Source organism: Oryza sativa, chromosome 10 (genome assembly GCF_034140825.1).
Source record: "Oryza sativa Japonica Group chromosome 10, ASM3414082v1".
In the NCBI taxonomy this organism is placed as follows: domain Eukaryota; kingdom Viridiplantae; phylum Streptophyta; class Magnoliopsida; order Poales; family Poaceae; genus Oryza; species Oryza sativa.
This window is the reverse complement of record NC_089044.1, coordinates 7282094-7300644: the sequence shown is the minus strand read 5'-3', so window position 1 is coordinate 7300644 and position 18551 is coordinate 7282094. Positions and strand designations below refer to the sequence as shown.

Here is an 18551-nt window from a genome sequence, read left to right as displayed (position 1 = left end):
ACAGAGGGGGATGTGTGAAGCCAAATCCACAATAACCAAACCATTCCATAGTGTCCAGGTGATGAGAATATCCCAAAGTCTAGAGTTGTAAAACCACCTAATGTTACCTAATTAAACAGCGAAGTATCTACCTAAAATCATACTAGTGGTACCATGAGTAGAGTATCCACTAGTTGGGGTTTTGTTTAATCTAGGGTGAACAAGGTAATAATAACAATAACAATAATAATAAGGTCATAACAAAGGTAAATAGGCATGGCTAAATAAAACAGTGATAACGCGGGAATTTAAATAAAGCGACAATGCAATAATTTAAATCAAAATAATTTTATAAACTGGGATTCAATATGTTCAAGGATGATGTGACTTGCCTTGCTCAGAGAGAACGGCCTTCCGAACCTTCGGCGACGACCGCGAACCACGCTTCGGGAACCTCCGGAACGACAAAAGCTACGCGAAGCACACAAGCAAAGCTACAAGCCTATAAAGAAGCAATAACAATACATAAAAAGAAAGCACACGGTTCTTTAGGTTATAACAAACATTAGGAGACTTGAACGGGTCGATTCAGAGCTCGTATGACCAAGATATGATCATCCGAAGTTTAATGCTGTTATATGGAGATTTGCGGATTATTATAATTAAGCTTTGCAACTATAAAACAGGTGTAAGCGCTAGCCTGGAAAAGACAGGAAGGCTGCGCCGTTGACATGCGGACCCCACATGTCAACAAAAAGGACCGCGGTAGACCGAGTACACAGAGACGGTCCACGGGTCGACAGAAGCGGACCCCGTGTGTCAACCGAGGCGAGTGGCCGACAAACGGACTCCACTAGACACCACGCGGGCTGCACACGTGGAAACCATGCGGCTACCGAGCGGGCACACTAACACGGTCACCACACGCGCAAGCGAATGACTACCGACACCGGTACACGGGTACCGGGGTCGACAACCGCATAACAGGCACGGGCGACACCGAAAGGACGAGGACGGGGCAGCGAGGGAGAGGGATCCTTACCACCACGCGACGAGGCGTGGGAACGACAACGACGAACGGGCGCGGCGGAGGCGGCCGGGAACTACGGGGACGAACGGCGAGGGGACGACTTCGGCGGCGATCCTTGGATGAAGGCGAGACGCGGCCGGCACGAGGCTTGACGACGCGGAGCCGAGGACGAAGACGACGACGGGGCTGCAGCGGCACACTTGACGAACGCGGACGACGGACGAGAACGGCTTGACGGAGGGACGAACGCCACGACGACCGGGAACGACGGGAGGACGACGACGACGACGACCGGGGCCGGCGAGGAGACGACGAGGGCAGCCGGCAGCGGCTGCACGGAGGCGAGGATGGCGAGGAACACGCCGCTGCGATGCCGACGACGGAGGCGGCGCCGCGAGACGACGAGCCGGCGAGGATGAACGGTGAAGACGACGACGGACACCGGCGGCGTTCGGGTGGAGGGGAGGCGAGGGCGAGGGTGAGGGCGAGGGCGACCTTGCCGCTGCAATGCCGGGGGTGGAGATGGCGACGTCGGCCGGCGCACAGGCACGGCGGACGGGGCTGCCGGAGGAACTCCGGCGAGGCGGAGGGCGAGACCGACGCGGACGACGGCGTTCCGGTGAAACCGAGGGCAGGCCGGGGTGGAGGTCGACGCGGCGACGCCGAGGGAGGAGACGGCGCAGCCGGCCCGCACCTGAGCGGCGCGGCAGGGGCGGCTGGAGGCACTACAGTGGCGGCAACGCCACTGTTTTGCCGGCGAGGACACGTCTCCGGTGATTTCCCCGCGAAACGGAGGGCTGACCGGGGGAGAGGAGGCGGCTGCGAGGCCGAGGGCGGCGATGGCGCGACCGGACGGCGCTCGGGCGAGGAGAGAGAGGCGGCTGGAGGCCGGCCGGCGTCGGAGAGAGAGAAGGAGAAGGCGGGGAGAGGTGATACGACCACGGGGAGGCTCGGGAAGGGGCTAAAACGATAGAACGAAGGATGGGGATTCCATTTTATAGGCGTGGGGAGGGAGCCGGCCACGGGAGGAGCGGGGAACGGCGGCGGAAAAGGCGCCCGGCGGCCATGGAAGGCGGCCATGAATGGCGCAGCCGTTCCGGTCAAAATAGTGCACGATTAAAGGGGAGATTAGGGGGAAAAGGGAGAGGAAGGAAAGGGGATTAATTCCCCCCAATTAATTTTGGAATCCAACGCTTAAATCGCGCGGATTCGAGGGAGGAACGAACTGGGTTTTCACGGGAGAGAGAGGAGGCCGTGCGGGAGGAGGAAGACGACCGGCGCGTGGGTCCCACGCGGTCAGCGCGCGCAGTCAGCGCACGCGCGGCGCGCGTGCACGCGACTGGCTCGGCTCGGCCTGGCTTGGGCCGGGCTGCTGGGCCGAGGCAGGCCGGGAGGAAGGAGGAGGAGGGAGCTGGGCCGGGAGGGGGAGGGAAGGCCCAAGAGAAGGAGGAAGAGAAGGAGAGGGAGAGAAAGAGAGGGAGAGAAAGAGAGGGAGGAGAGGGAGACTTTGGGCTGGGCTTGGCCCAAAGGAGGAAGAGGATTTATTTTTTTAGGTTTTTCTTTTTAATAAACTTTGATAATTGTTTTTGTTGCTTAATAAATATTTCCGGCGCTCTGAAAATTCAAGTAAAATTTGAGGGCTCCTTTTAGACCAAGGAGAATTTAACAAAAATTCTCCGGGCCACATTTGAATTTTTCTTGTACGTATTTTAGTGTTTGCCAATTTCTTTTCGAATTTTAATTAATTCTATTATTCCTTTTAGCGAATGATTTTTAATTCGGGATGAATTTATCAGGACGTGACAAATCCACCCCCCTTACAAGAATCTCGTCCCCGAGATTCGAGGAGGCTAGCATGAAGATAGGTTGGGCGGTCTTCTCTTCTTGTCTGACTTCTTCCGCTCCGTCTTCTATAACAAACTTGCCTAACAAAACTTCTCCACTCTGGACTGCTTGGCTCGATCTCCTATTGCAGATGGAATCTTCTCTTCACCCGACTTGTCCCTGGTTGAACCTTTAGCTGACTTCGACTGGGTTGCGGCACTTGAAGATGGTGCTTCAGTTCCAGAACTTCGCATAGTTCATATTTTTGGCGTCAACCTCATAGAAGTTACCCATTTCACGTTATGCGTCGAGATCAGCTCGTCATTACTAGGATACCATGCTTGTCATCATGAGAATATCATGCTTGTCATTTACTTCTAACTTGCCACCAACTGCCTCATATTAGCTTTCCTGGTCTCCGGGTGATAGCTACTTCTGCTATTTGATGCAAGGGTCGATAACTTTGCCTTTGAATTATGCTTCCCAAGAGAACCAACTTATCCCACTTGATATACTTTGACGTCTTCCCAAATGGCTTTACTGCTGGATTTGTTATTGTCTAATCATTATCCTGCCAAATCTGAGGCTTCGTTGTTAGATGCGATTTTAATCTGACCTCTGTAGATTATCTTCGAACATATCACTTGATTCATAACTGGGAATAGCTCTCACGAACAAACTACTCGGATTCACTTTCTTTATGTTCAGTTTACTTTCCACTATTCTCTTCATGTTGTCATCATTTAGCATTCACGTATTCATTTGCACCTTCAGCCTTGATGTGTTCTTTCTCGATGGATCGATTGCTAGGAAAGTGCGTTGAACGATACTAGTGCAAGTGCTTTTATCCTAGTAGCATCTGATACAAAGCCCAAGGTTGAACCGAGCTTTAGATTCCACTGTTCAGGTTTTACTTCTTGACTTCTTGGTCATGTCACAAAAGTTTCCATCCTTGTCCCCATAGAAGTACTTCTACCTGTGGTCATCTCTCTTACTCGTGAATTCACCTACTTTAACGACAGGGCAACTGTTGTAGGGTTGATTGCTATCGGGAGTCTTCCTCGAGTGACACAAATCATGGTTCTTGTTATCCTTTATCAATCACCTTTCGACCTTCTTCTTTTCCCAGTAACCAAACATCTTTTCCGATCTCTTCCATTAATCACCTTTCGACCTTTCTCAACCAGGTACTCTTCGCTCCGGGTGTTGAGGATGCTTCTGGGGCAATGAGGTCCTTGGGCGTGCTGTCTTTCAGAGAAACCTTGAAGTAGTTCGTCAAAAGCTAGACTGACGATTGTTGCCTTTGATCCGAAGAAGACGCATCTGAAACTCTTAGTCCAAACAAATGTCTCTTTGGTTGATCACTTGATTTTCTTCGCCATCAATCGCTAGGTTATTTGATTCATAACAGATTATGCTTACGGAAATGAGACCCTAGGTCTCCCTAATCAACAACAAAATGTACACCACTCACAGCACTTGCAATCTTAACATGGATCCTTAATAAACTTATCAAACTCATTCATTATCTCATGTTTCTCTGTTATTACATGATTGACGGGGAACAACTATAAAACAAAAGTATTTGAACACCGATATAAGAGTATTATGGTTGCTTCTGACTAGCGCTAGGCTTAACAGGTACTGCATTTGCTCCAGTGACCACTTGGCGATTGGCATGTCTGCTTCCTTAACAGGTACTACAGTTGTAACAGACAATAACTTTCTTACGCTCGGGTTCTTCATCTTGTACTTGATTTCTTGGCTGCTGTGCTGGAACATCCAAAGGTACAATGCCGATACTGGCCTCTGTCTTGTCAACTGATGGCTGGGGCTGAAATTGAGCATTGACACCTTGTGGTAATGCACTCGCTGGAGTTGGAGCTGTTGCAACACGGGCTATAGGACTGCTTCGGGATGCCTGGATGACAATTCGCTGAGGAGCAAGCTTCTGATTGCAGGGAGTTGCGTGGACTGACGTGCTGGCAGCTATGTTTCTCGGTTTTGGGCACTTGTCGGCGAAATGACCCATTCCTTGACAATTGAAGCAACAGATATCTTCCCGGACTCGGCATTTTCTTTTCTCATTTTGATTCCTCTGTCCTGGCACTGGAGTTAGGCTGAAACTGTAATCTTGGCGAGGATTTGTGTTGCCTTGATGCTTCTCTCCATTGGAACTGGCGGGTTGGTTGGCCATCTTCTTCGTCAGCAGAAAACTGAATTGACAATCTTTTGGTACATGATCAGTTCCTTCACAAAAGAAACAAGTGATCCTGCTCGTTGGACACCTGTCGGGTGGATGGTCTTCCTCACAATGAACGCATGTAGTGGCACACGAGCTGGCAACATGACCGATTTCTCCACAACGAGAGCATGCCTTACGTTCCATTTTATTCTGGTTGAAACCTTGGGGAGACTTCTCATCTTCATCATCTGAGGAGACTTGATCTGAATCTTCACTATCAGACACTCTACCTCCATTAGCTAAAAGATGCTCTGTCAACTGTGGTGCACCTCGGAAGGTATTTCTTCTCTGACGTTTTGTCATTCCTGGTGGAGGCTATTCAGTGCTGGTAATGATCATCTTACGGACTTCATCTTCGGTTCGCATTGGTGTTTTTCTTTTCTGCTGAGGACACTCCCTTGCATAGTGCCCTTGCTCATCACACATAAAACAAATGATACTTGCTTCTTTTGAGTCAACATGTGGCACGTCACCATGGGTCCTTCGGGATGCTGGCGGCATGCTGACTTGTGGTGTGAGTGCTTGGACTGCCTCCAACTGCACTTGAGGTTGTATTTGACTCAGGTTCAGAATTGGCGTCTGATGCTGCTGTAGTATCTCTATAAGCAATCGGTTCTGGTTAATCAGGTGTTGGACCAGTGTCACACAACTGGTGTCTGGTGCTTCATTCACTCGGGAGCTTGAGGTACCAATGTCCTGACTTCTGACCTTATTGCCTTTCTCATTGTCAGCCATCTGTTGCAAAGGTTTGGAGAGGGAGAGAGGGAAAACAAAGGGGAGAGACAGGTTAGAAACTAAGGATAGGACCTTAACAGATCTAAGTCTTTTGCTGTTATGATGTATGTTAGGCTTATTCTGCAAGTTGATTAAGCAAACAACCTAGCATGGTTACATCACAACCCACCGATGCAAACCACGCGCTACACACACAAGCAAGGAAACACACGACAAACGAAACACTAGAGGGTGGCTTAGGTTCTGCGACGGGTTCTCCAAGATCTTCACTCCTGCTTCACAGCTGGCTTCACTGCTTCCTTCACTTCACTAGCGGATCCTGCAGCCTTCTGGAGCTTCGGCAGACAATTGACGACATCTTCTTCTTTGCAAAACTAACCATCTAGTACTAGTTGAAATCCGAAGAAGGAAGAAGGGAGTAAACCTTTTGCAAATAGCATTAGGGGAAGGAGAAAAATGGAACTTTCGCAAATAGTTTTATTTATAAAATATGTCCTTAGGTTTTATCCACTTGGCTTATCCTACAGTCGAGATGGCTCTGATACCAGCTTGTCGCGACCGAGAAAATTGCCTTTTCCCGAACGCTAGTGTATTAATCCCCGTCCCAGGAAAAGCCGGGGTACACCACACAAACATGATATAAAAGACACATCTTTATTATATCGATAGTATATACATTATTACAAAGGCACTTAAGGCCTGACAATCAAAAATAAACAGCAGCGGACTAGCGGGCCTACGGCTCCATCTTCACAGGCGCTCAACTGGGGTATAAGCCAGGACTCCACCTAAGACTTCTTCTCCAAAGCTTCTCTTACTGAAGAGGGGAAAGATTGAGCAAGAATGAGTACAACCACAGTACTCAGCAAGTCACACCGGAGATGCATAATTAATGCAAGGGGGTACAAGGGGATAATAATATCGGGGTTAAGTTTTGCAGTAAACAGCATTTAAAAGTCACTTAGTTGCCCAAAGCCATTTTATAAAGACGATCCTAGAGCTACACAGTGCTATTAATTAAGGCCGTGAACCCTCACGAACCTGCCTTAACCCAAGGCCTACGATGATTCAGACCGAACTGGCAACCCGACCCTGGGTCCCAGCTTGTCCCAAGCCAACCCAGGCCAACCATTCCACATTTTAGTAGTTAAGCAAATTTTAAGAATTAAAACACTAACTTGGGTACATTGCTCGGCTTGCCCATAACCGAGGGCGCGGCTATTCGAATAGATTATACTCTGATCAGAGGTGTACATCTTTACCCACAAGACACATCTTCCTCACGTGTAACCACGTGCCACATACCACCACGGTATACGGACGGAAGACGTGACATAGTTCCCAACCCATCCTAGCCATAGACAAGAGTACCGACCCAACCCCACCTACGGCCGGAACCTCCGGGACAGCAGGCAGGATTGAGCCCCTAGCAGCAGGACACCAGCCCTGTGCCATGACATCTTGACTACCGGGCCGCAGCTCGTGTAGCCTTCATTTGTCCTAGAGATGTCCATCGACCCCCGACTTCGTCCATCTCCATCCGTGTACTTTTGTTTATAACCAGACTGAGCCACAAACTAAGCCTTACCCACTAGACATGTGGAAGTACGGTAGTGCTTTGCAACAGAGGCCCGAAGACTGGTCCTTATATGGCCGAGGTGCTACTATCAAAACCATGCACCCCGAGCCCAGCCTAAAACCATTTTGGGGATTTTGAACAGAGGGGGATGTGTGAAGCCAAATCCACAATAACCAAACCATTCCATAGTGTCCAGGTGATGAGAATATCCCAAAGTCTAGAGTTGTAAAACCACCTAATGTTACCTAATTAAACAGCGAAGCATCTACCTAAAATCATACTAGTGGTACCATGAGTAGAGTATCCACTAGTTGGGGTTTTGTTTAATCTAGGGTGAACAAGGTAATAATAACAATAACAATAATAATAAGGTCATAACAAAGGTAAATAGGCATGGCTAAATAAAACAGTGATAACGCGGGAATTTAAATAAAGCGACAATGCAATAATTTAAATCAAAATAATTTTATAAACTGGGATTCAATATGTTCAAGGATGATGTGACTTGCCTTGCTCAGAGATAACGGCCTTCCGAACCTTCGGCGACGACCGCGAACCACGCTTCGGGAACCTCCGGAACGACAGAAGCTACGCGAAGCACACAAGCAAAGCTACAAGCCTATAAAGAAGCAATAACAATACATAAAAAGAAAGCACACGGTTCTTTAGGTTATAACAAACATTAGGAGACTTGAACGGGTCGATTCAGAGCTCGTATGACCAAGATATGATCATCCGAAGTTTAATGCTGTTATATGGAGATTTGCGGATTATTATAATTAAGCTTTGCAACTATAAAACAGGTGTAAGCGCTAGCCTGGAAAAGACAGGAAGGCTGCGCCGTTGACATGCGGACCCCACATGTCAACAAAAAGGACCGCGGTAGACCGAGTACACAGAGACGGTCCACGGGTCGACGGAAGCGGACCCCGTGTGTCAACCGAGGCGAGTGGCCGACAAACGGACTCCACTAGACACCACGCGGGCTGCACACGTGGAAACCACGCGGCTACCGAGCGGGCACACTAACACGGTCACCACACGCGCAAGCGAACGACTACCGACACCGGTACACGGGTACCGGGGTCGACAACCGCATAACAGGCACGGGCGACACCGAAAGGACGAGGACGGGGCAGCGAGGGAGAGGGATCCTTACCACCACGCGACGAGGCGTGGGAACGACAACGACGAACGGGCGCGGCGGAGGCGGCCGGGAACTACGGGGACGAACGGCGAGGGGACGACTTCGGCGGCGATCCTTGGATGAAGGCGAGACGCGGCCGGCACGAGGCTTGACGACGCGGAGCCGAGGACGAAGACGACGACGGGGCTGCAGCGGCACACTTGACGAACGCGGACGACGGACGAGAACGGCTTGACGGAGGGACGAACGCCACGACGACCGGGAACGACGGGAGGACGACGACGACGACGACCGGGGCCGGCGAGGAGACGACGAGGGCAGCCGGCAGCGGCTGCACGGAGGCGAGGATGGCGAGGAACACGCCGCTGCGATGCCGACGACGGAGGCGGTGCCGCGAGACGACGAGCCGGCGAGGATGAACGGTGAAGACGATGACGGACACCGGCGGCGTTCGGGTGGAGGGGAGGCGAGGGCGAGGGCGAGGGCGAGGGCGACCTTGCCGCTGCAATGCCGGGGGTGGAGATGGCGACGTCGGCCGGCGCACAGGCACGGCAGACGGGGCTGCCGGAGGAACTCCGGCGAGGCGGAGGGCGAGACCGACGCGGACGACGGCGTTCCGGTGAAACCGAGAGCAGGCCGGGGTGGAGGTCGACGCGGCGACGCCGAGAGAGGAGACGGCGCAGCCGGCCCGCACCTGAGCGGCGCGGCAGGGGCGGCTGGAGGCAGTACAGTGGCGGCAACGCCACTGTTTTGCCGGCGAGGACACGTCTCCGGTGATTTCCCCGCGAAACGGAGGGCTGACCGGGGGAGAGGAGGCGGCTGCGAGGCCGAGGGCGGCGATGGCGCGACCGGACGGCGCTCGGGCGAGGAGGGAGAGGCGGCTGGAGGCCGGCCGGCGTCGGAGAGAGAGAAGGAGAAGGCGGGGAGAGGTGATACGACCACGGGGAGGCTCGGGAAGGGGCTAAAACGATAGAACGAAGGATGGGGATTCCATTTTATAGGCGTGGGGAGGGAGCCGGCCACGGGAGGAGCGGGGAACGGTGGCGGAAAAGGCGCCCGGCGGCCATGGAAGGCGGCCATGAATGGCGCAGCCGTTCCGGTCAAAATAGTGCACGATTAAAGGGGAGATTAGGGGGAAAAGGGAGAGGAAGGAAAGGGGATTAATTCCCCCCAATTAATTTTGGAATCCAACGCTTAAATCGCGCGGATTCGAGGGAGGAACGAACTAGGGTTTTCACGGGAGAGAGAGGAGGCCGTGCGGGAGGAGGAAGACGACCGGCGCGTGGGTCCCACGCGGTCAGCGCGCGCAGTCAGCGCACGCGCGGCGCGCGTGCACGCGACTGGCTCGGCTCGGCCTGGCTTGGGCCGGGCTGCTGGGCCAAGGCAGGCCGGGAGGAAGGAGGAGGAGGGAGCTGGGGCCGGGAGGGGGAGGGAAGGCCCAAGAGAAGGAGGAAGAGAAGGAGAGGGAGAGAAAGAGAGGGAGGAGAGGGAGACTTTGGGCTGGGCTTGGCCCAAAGGAGGAAGAGGATTTATTTTTTTAGGTTTTTCTTTTTAATAAACTTTGATAATTGTTTTTGTTGCTTAATAAATATTTCCGGCGCTCTGAAAATTCAAGTAAAATTTGAGGGCTCCTTTTAGACCAAGGAGAATTTAACAAAAATTCTCCGAGCCACATTTGAATTTTTCTTGTACGTATTTTAGTGTTTGCCAATTTCTTTTCGAATTTTAATTAATTCTATTATTCCTTTTAGCGAATGATTTTTAATTCGGGATGAATTTATCAGGACGTGACATAAGATTTTCTGTACATTCTAAACTTGCTTGTTAAATTAGTTGTTATTGAATTTTATAAGATATTTGCTATATTTGTATCATCTTTTTAACTAATTTGTAGTTGTATATGGAATTTGTGGTGTTCAAAAATTTTAGTATGTAATGTACTACTTAGTAAAATTTTTGAACACCGCAAATTCCATATACAACTACAAATTAGTTAAAAAGATGACACAAGTATAGCAAATATCCTAAAAAATTAGTATGTAATGTGAACTTCCGAAATAGGATTATGCCACTGCGAGGGATCGATGAACCGCACCCTGGGAATTGACCTACCGACTTGGCAGGTGTTGGCTCCACCGCCACCTATTGACTCCCCCACGGTGGCCTTGTCATGGGCGACGAGGCCACGCAGGTCAGCGCCTCACGCGCGGTAGCGGTCCATGCTCTGTGCTTCACCGGGATCATGGCAGCCCATCATTTGTCTGGCCGCGGTGCGCTCGTCTCCAATCCTGCCCACCCCCTCCGCCTCCTCGTGGTATGCTTCCATCCCCTCACCTCGTCACCTTGTCCGACGTATCTTGTGCTCCCCTATTCTCTGTACGAATAAGTCTTAGCTAGTTGGTCTTGGTCTTGTGGTGCTTTTTCTTACTTTTTAGCTTTCTAGGACAACATCTCTACTTTTAGTTTGGATGCTCTAGGACAGCTAGGACAACAGTTTGTTGGTTGAGATGCTCTTGGACAGTTTGTTGGGATGCTCTAGGACAACACCCTCTTGCCCTAGAATGGCTGCTACAAGCAGCTATAAATATGTATCCAATCCTCTTTGGGAGGATATGGCTTTGTGTTTTGTGAATGAAGAAAACCAGAAAATTGCCCCATCTCGAGTGCCATCCTCTTCTCAATGAGAGTAACCATTGAAATTCTAACATCTGGTATCAGAACCACACTTTCCTGTAGGCTAAACATCTCTTGTTCCACCCCTTCCCAAGCTCGGTTGAGCTCTCAGCCAGCCGCAGCAGCAGCACCAGCTGCTCCTCCTTCCCCTTTCCCTTACCCCTCTCCACACAGCAGCCCCCCGAAGGCGCGCCATGTCCGACGTTCGGTCTCGGCGTTCGGTCGCCTCGAGCACTCGGCGTCAGCAGGATGCCAAGCTCGCCGCAGCAGAAGAGCGCAGGCGAGCAACGGCTCATACCGCTGCAGCAGTAGCGAGGGCGGCCAGACTGGCGGCAGCGGAGTTGGCAGCAGCCAGGGCGGAGGCGGAGGCGGTGGAAGATGAGGCACGTGCAGCGGAGGTAGAGATTGAGACCTTGCGCAGCAGCATCAACGGCTCCATCGCCGGCGACATCACCACCGACAATGAGCTTGAGGAGCTGGCAAGAGGAAGGGCACGAGAGCGAGCAGAGCGGTGGGCAGCAGCCCACCTCCACGGCGGTGGCGGCGGCCCAAGGGACCGCGCACCCGCCGACGGGAACCCAGATGGGCGCGGGCGTGCCGGCGGCAGCCCGGAGCCCGCGCGCGGCCCTCGCAGGCAGCGCGGCTCTCCCTCCCCTGACCGACGCCATGGTCACCACAGCGTCCAGACGGTGGTCAGGGACTTTGGTCCCGGCGGTGGGTGGCCTACCCTCACCAAAACCAGCTACATCGAGTGGGCCGCGGTGATGAGGGTGAGGCTCCAGGTGCGGCACATGTGGGAGGCAGTTCGGTATGGCGACGTCGACTATGGTGACGATCGGCGGGCACTGGATGCCCTCATCGCTGCAGTCCCGCCCGAGATGAAGTTCTCGCTTTCCCAGAATCCGACTGCCAAGGAGGCCTGGGACGCCATCGCTGCGGCATGCATCGGCAGCGACCGCGTCCGCAAGTCCACACCGCAGGCACTCCGCAAGGAGTAGGAGAACCTGGCCTTCAAACCAGGTGAGGATGTTGATGACTTTGCCCTCCGTCTCAACACTCTCTTGCAGAAAATGGTGCAGTACGGCGACGACACCTACGACATGGAGAGAGCTGTCGAGAAGCTCTTTCGCTGCGTCCCAGAGAAGTAAAGGCAGATCGCTCGCTCGATTGAGTCTCTGCTGGACCTCTCCACGATGTCGATCGAGGAGGCGTTAGGTCGCCTTAAGGTCGTCGATGGTGATGAGCCATAGCCTCTCTCGAGGCCTATCACCATTGGCGGGAAGCTCCATCTCACTCGGGAGCAGTGGGAGGCCTCTCAGGGTGACAGGAGGAAGGGGGAGTCATCTTCCCCGACAAGCGGCCGTAAGTCGCGCAAGGCGCGGGGAGGTGTCCAGCTATGATGGGCGCGAAGACGTGCGAAGGGTGGCGCCCGCAGAGGCGCCCAGGGTGGCGCCACCGGCAACCACAAGCCGGCACGAGACGACGCCTGCCGCAACTTTGGCAAGCTTGGCCATTGGGCCAAAGACTGTCGACAGCCACGACGCGGCCAGGCCCACGTCGCACGGGTGGAGGAGGAAGAGCCAGCCCTACTCCTGGCTCACGCAAGCATCGAGCTTCCTCCAGCGGCACCAGCCGTAGCGGCTTGCCTCCACCTTGATGAGCCGAAAGTACTTGTCTCTCCCTCTACATCGGCTCCAGCAATGACAAGGCTGATGGGTGGTACCTCGACACCGGCGCCACCCATCACATGACCGGCCGATGGGAGTTCTTCACCGAGTTTGACTCCAGCGTCCGAGGCTCCATTAAGTTTGGGGTCGTGTCGCGTCCCAAAACGACTCTAAAATACATCCTCAAAATTGTGCCGAGAATAATTAAAATTCATGTGAAAGCCTCCAACAATTAAAATGTGCAAATTTAAAAGTCAAATAAGGCTTGGAGGATTTTTGTATATTTCCTAGAAGCCTAAAATGCGTAAATAAATTTTAGTGGAATTTTCAGAGCACAAATAATAATTGAGAAGAAATAAACAAAGTTAAAAAGGTTTTATAAAAAGAAAAACCCTAAAAGAAGTCCTTTTCCCCCCCCGCCTTCCCCCCCTTGGGCCGGCTCGGCCCAGCCCCCTCCCTCTCTCTCCTCTCCCCCGCGGCCCATCGGCCTTCCCCCGCGCGCGCGCCGCTGACGGGCGGGCCCGCCCGCCACCCTCGCTGACGGGTGGGGCCCACCCGTCATCCCCTACCTCGCGCCGCACCCGCCGCCCGCCCGTGCCCTAGCGCCGCCGCCGCCGCCGAATCCGCCGCATCCCGCCGTCCCCGCGCGCCATAAAGAGGGGGAAATCACTCCCCGTGATTCCCTCCCTCTTTTCCCCCGCTTTCCCCTCTCTCTCTCCCTCGGATTCGTTCGGATTTGCTCCCGCAAACCTCGCCGGCGCCATTGATGGAGCCCGAGATTTCCGCGGCCGATTCCTTCCCCTCCGGCCGCCCTCTCTCACTCCCGACGCTATTTAAACGTTCCCCGTGCATCTCTCCTCCGTTTCCGCCACTCGCCGTACTCTCTCCCCGTCGGATTCGAGCTCGCGCCGTTGTCCTCTCTCTCCGCCGTCGCCGCCGAGCTCCGGTTCGCCGCCGTCGTCGCCCCGGACCTCCTCCCGCTTCGGCATCGCCTCCTTCGGCTTCGCCGCGTTCTCGTCGACCTCGTCCGCTCCTCCGTTTCGCCCGCCGACCGCCGGAGCACCGCCGTCCTCGTCGACCCGAGCCGCGCCGCCGCCTCTCTCCGCTTCGGTCGCCGTTCCCGTCGTCGCCGTTGACCCGGGGTGAGCCGAGGACCGCCATTTCGTTTCCCCCTTCCCTCCCCTCTCTCGGCCGCCGCTCCGCCGTGCCTATGGCCGCCGCCGGCGACCATAGGGGCGCGGGCGCGCCGCCTCCCGTCGGCCGTGCCGGCGAGGCCGCCTTCGGGCGCGCCCCGCGGCTGCCAGGTGGGGCCCGGCCGTCAGCCGCCCGCGCCCGCGGGTGCGGCTGACGTGTGGGACCCACGGCGCCGGCCGGCGTCAGCCGCGTGCGCCCGGTCCACCGTGGACCGTGAGGCTGACGCGTGGGCCCCACTCCCGTGGACCCGGTCCGCGCGCCCTCTCTCCCGGCTGACGCAATAAATCCGATTTTTAATTAAAATTTAAATGAAGAAATTCGCAAATATCCATTTAAAGAGCATATAAACTTCAAATGGCCATAACTTGGCCATTTGAACTCGGAATTGGACCGTTCAAGTCTCTAATTTTTCCTTAAGAAGCCAAGAACCCATTTTTATGCTTTGTTTCTGCTGTTATATGGAGTTTATTAGAGTAAAAGCCTTTTCTTTTCCGTTGGTCGTGTAGACGCTGCAGCTTCGGAAGATCCGCTCTTCGTGGAAGTTGAAGCCGACGTTTGGGAAAGCGAGCAAGGCAAGTCACATCATTTTTGAACATATTGAATCCCAGTTAGTAAAATTATGTTGATTTAAATTATTGCATTACCGCTTTATTTAAATTCCCGCGTTATCACTGTTTTATTTAGCCATGCCTATTTACCTTTGTTATGACCTTATTATTATTGTTATTGTTATTATTACCTTGTTCACCCTAGAATAAACAAAACCTCAACTAGTGGACACCCTACTCAAGGCACCACTAGTTTAATTTTAGGTAGATGCTTCGCTATTTAATTAGGTAACATTAGGTGGTTTTACAACTTTAGACTTTGGGAATATTCATATCACCTGGATACTTTGGAATGGTTGGATTATTGTGGAATTGGCTTCACACCGCTCCTTCTATTCAAAATCCCCAAAATGGTTTTAGGCTGGGCTCGAGGTGCATAGTTTTGATAGTAGCACCTCGGCCATATAAGGACCGGTCTTCGGGCCTCTGTTGCAAAGCACTACCGTACTTCCACATGTCTAGTGGGTAAGGCTTAGTTTGTGGCTCAGTCTGGTTATAAACAAAAGTACACGGATGGAGATGGATGAAGTCGGGGGTCGATGGACATTCTCCAGGGCAAATGAAGGCTACACGAGCTGCGGCCCGGTAGTCGAGATGTCATGGCACAGGGCCGGTGTCCTGCTGCTAGGGGCTCAGTCCTGCTTGCCTGTCCCGGAGGTTCCGGCCGTAGGCGGGATTGGGTCGGTACTCTCGTCTATGGCTAGGATGGGTTGGAAACTATGTCACGTCTTCCGTCTGTATACCGTGGTGGTATGTGGCACGTGGTTGCACGTGAGGAAGATGTGTCTTGTGGGTAAAGATGTACACCTCTGATCAGAGTATAATTTATTCGAATAGCCGCGCCCTCGGTTATGGGCAAGCCGAGCAATGTACCCAAGTTAGTGTTTTAATTCTTAAAACCTGCTTAACAACTAAAATGTGGAATGGTTGGCCTGGGTTGGCTTGGGACGAGCTGGGACCCAGGGTCGGGTTGCCAGTTCGGTCTGAATCATCATAGGCCTTGGGTTAAGGCAGGTTCGTGTGGGTTCACGGCCTTGATTAAATAACATTGTATAGTTCTAGAATCGTGTTTACAAAATAGCTCTGAGCAACTAAATGTCTTTAAATGCTGTTTACTGCAACCCTAACCCTTTATAGTATAATTCCCTTGTACTCCCTTGCATTTATTCTGCATTTGTGGGTGTGTCTTGTTGAGTACGGTGGTTGTACTCAGTCTTGCTCAATTTTCCCCAAACCCAGAAGAGGAGCTCCTTGAAGATGAAGGCTTTGGTGTCTAGCTCGTGCCTGCCGTCAAGCGCCTGTGGTCGTCGCCCTAGTCTTCCGCTGTTTCTCGTTTGTCTTTGTGTGTGCTGGGCCTTCGCTGCCCATGTAATAAGTTAACTATTTACGCTTCCGCTTGTTAAACTCTGAATTGTATCAACTTTTGGTGTACCTTGCCTCCTGGGACAAGGATTAATGCACGCACGTAAGGAACGCCCGTTGGGTTAATTCCGGTCGTGACAAGTTGGTATCAGAGCCACCCTTGACCCTAGGACGAGCCGTAGATCCCAAGCCTTAGCAGTATTTTCGAAATAAAAATCCTTTGTTATTTGTGAAAACCCTCTAGTCTCTCTCTGTCTTGCTGCTTCATTTACCGTCAAAATCTGACCTTTAAAATGTTGTTTTTCTTTTTGTTTTTTTTTTTGTAGATGGCCGGCAGCGTCACCCGTCGTGGTTTGAACATGACTGGCTTCGTCTTGGAGCTGCGGGGCATGTGCGTTGTCCTGGGGTATCCACATGGAGTGGACTACCAGGCCAGGCCGCTCCCGGAGCAGGAGGGTGACGACGCAGAGCCCCACGCTGGTTGGGAGGTCACTGCAGTGATCCTCTCTGGCTCTCCCGAGCGGACTTCGCTGGCAGTCACCGCGGGTGGAGATTCCTTCCCCGCCGCTTGCCAGAACGCCGCTCTTCTCGCCATCGGCACTCTTCACCAGCGCTACCCGGACGAGTTGCAGCACTCGCCCTACCGCTACCACCCTCGTCGCGGAGGAGCCCGCGACTACGCCACCTTCCGGGATGCTAGCTCGGAGGATGACGCTACCATCGTGCACCTGGCGCGCATGGTGGAGGCGTACGACGCGGCTCGTATCGACTTCCACCAGATGGTGCGTCGCGGGATGGTCGAGAACAACATGAAGATCCTGGAGCTGCGTCAGGAGAACCTGCAGCTCAAGAAGGACCTAGACGCGGTGGAGGCGCAGCTGCATCAGCTCAAGATCGCCCAGGGAGAGGTCTACCGCCCCAAGCGTCGCCGCGTCTGCCGCAGCCAGAAGATCACCGCCCGCAAGAGCACCTCCAGGCCCGAGCTTGTTCGTCAGTCCCTGGCGTGGACTTGCTTCGTCGAGACCCCTCGTGCCGAGCCCGCGCCCGTGGTTCCCCAGGAGGGGGAAGCCTCCGGCGTTGGTAGCACGGAGGATGCGCTGTTGCTCACCTTCCGCCCTGGCCCGTCGCAGCGGTAGACGAGCAGTTAGTAGGCTTGCGCGTGTGTTCTTCCTCGTTTGTCTTCTTGTTGGGTCGTGTGGGGCATGGTTATGCCGGTGTGTGGCATAACTGTGTCGGAGCCTGTCTTATTTTATTTGCTTAAGCAACTTGAACATTAAGGAACCAATTTAATAGCAGTAATAAATTCAAGAATTATGGTAGTCGTGGTTAGCGTTAATTGTTAGCTCTTTCTCTGCTTGCTGGTTCTGTGTGGGGTTTTCAGATGGTGACGACCAGGAGAAATGCTAATACCGGTGATGGCAACCAACCCGAAGGCAGTAACCACAACCACCAGGGCAACCCACCTCCACCTCCTCCTCCGCCTCCACCACCACCACCAGACACCAACGCCATTCTCACCCAAATCCTCGCCCAGCAGGCCAACATGATGACTGCTTTCCTCCACCACCTCCAAAATCCGCCACAACAGAATGCTCCACCACCACCCCCACAACACTCTAAACTCGCTGAGTTCCTCCGCATCCGTCCACCTACCTTCTCTAGCTCCAACAACCCCGTGGATGCGTTGGATTGGTTGCATGCCGTGGGGAAAAAGCTAGACACGGTGCAGTACAGCGATGAGGAGAAAGTCATCTTCGCCGCCCACCAGCTGCAGGGGCCCGCATCTCTCTGGTGGGACCATTTCCAGGCTACGCAGCCAGAGGGACAGCCTATTACTTGGGCCCGCTTCACCGCCGCTTTCCGGAGAACCCATGTGCCCGCCGGAGTCGTGGCCCTTAAGAAAAGGGAATTCCGAGAGTTAAAGCAAGGCAACCGCTCCGTGATGGAGTATTTGCATGAGTTCAACAACCTGGCCCGTTACGCCCCGGAGGATGTGCGGGAAGATGAGGAGAAGCAAGAGAAGTTCTTGGCAGGAATGGACCCCGAGCTGTCCGTCCGTCTAGTCTCTGGGGACTATCCGGATTTTCAACGTCTGGTGGACAAGAGCATCCGCTTGGAAGCCAAGCACAAGGAACTGGAGTCGCACAAGCGCCGCTTGGCGAATTTTCGCAATCAACAGGGTGCTAACCAAAGGGTCCGCTACACCAATCCCTACCCAGGGGGATCCTCCTTGCAGCAGCAACAACAGCAGCAGCAACCTCGCTCCGCGCCCCGACCTCAATTCGTGGTGCGCGTCCCACAGCCGCAGCAACAGCAAGGTCAGCAAGGGACTCGTGCGCCCCGTCCTCCTACGCCAACTGTGCAGCCTGGTCAAGGCCGCAGGGACGCTCAAGGTCAGCAGCGTCTGTGCTTCAACTGCTTCGAGCCCGGGCACTTTGCGGATAAATGCCCGAAGCCAAGGCGTCAGCAAGGCCAAGCGCCTCCCCGCTCCAACAACGGTGGGAAGGA

General features: G+C 53.5%; 2 protein-coding genes across 2 annotated transcripts; both read right to left on the bottom strand.

Moving 5' to 3' along the window:
- Positions 1-286: 286 nt before the first annotated feature.
- Positions 287-2218, bottom strand: LOC136353620 (proline-rich receptor-like protein kinase PERK2). Its single transcript, XM_066304662.1, has 2 exons — positions 1022-2218; positions 287-481 (listed from the first exon to the last, which is right to left on the bottom strand). Exons 1-2 carry the CDS (start codon positions 2087-2089, stop codon positions 377-379), a joined length of 1173 nt encoding a protein of 390 aa, XP_066160759.1. The 5' UTR covers positions 2090-2218; the 3' UTR covers positions 287-376.
- A 5688-nt stretch (positions 2219-7906) lies between these two features.
- LOC136353734 (proline-rich receptor-like protein kinase PERK2) lies at positions 7907-9759 on the bottom strand. The gene is made up of 2 exons (XM_066304946.1): positions 8552-9759; positions 7907-8011 (listed from the first exon to the last, which is right to left on the bottom strand). Exons 1-2 carry the CDS (start codon positions 9617-9619, stop codon positions 7907-7909), a joined length of 1173 nt encoding a protein of 390 aa, XP_066161043.1. The 5' UTR covers positions 9620-9759.
- Between the last annotated feature and the right edge of the window lie 8792 nt (positions 9760-18551).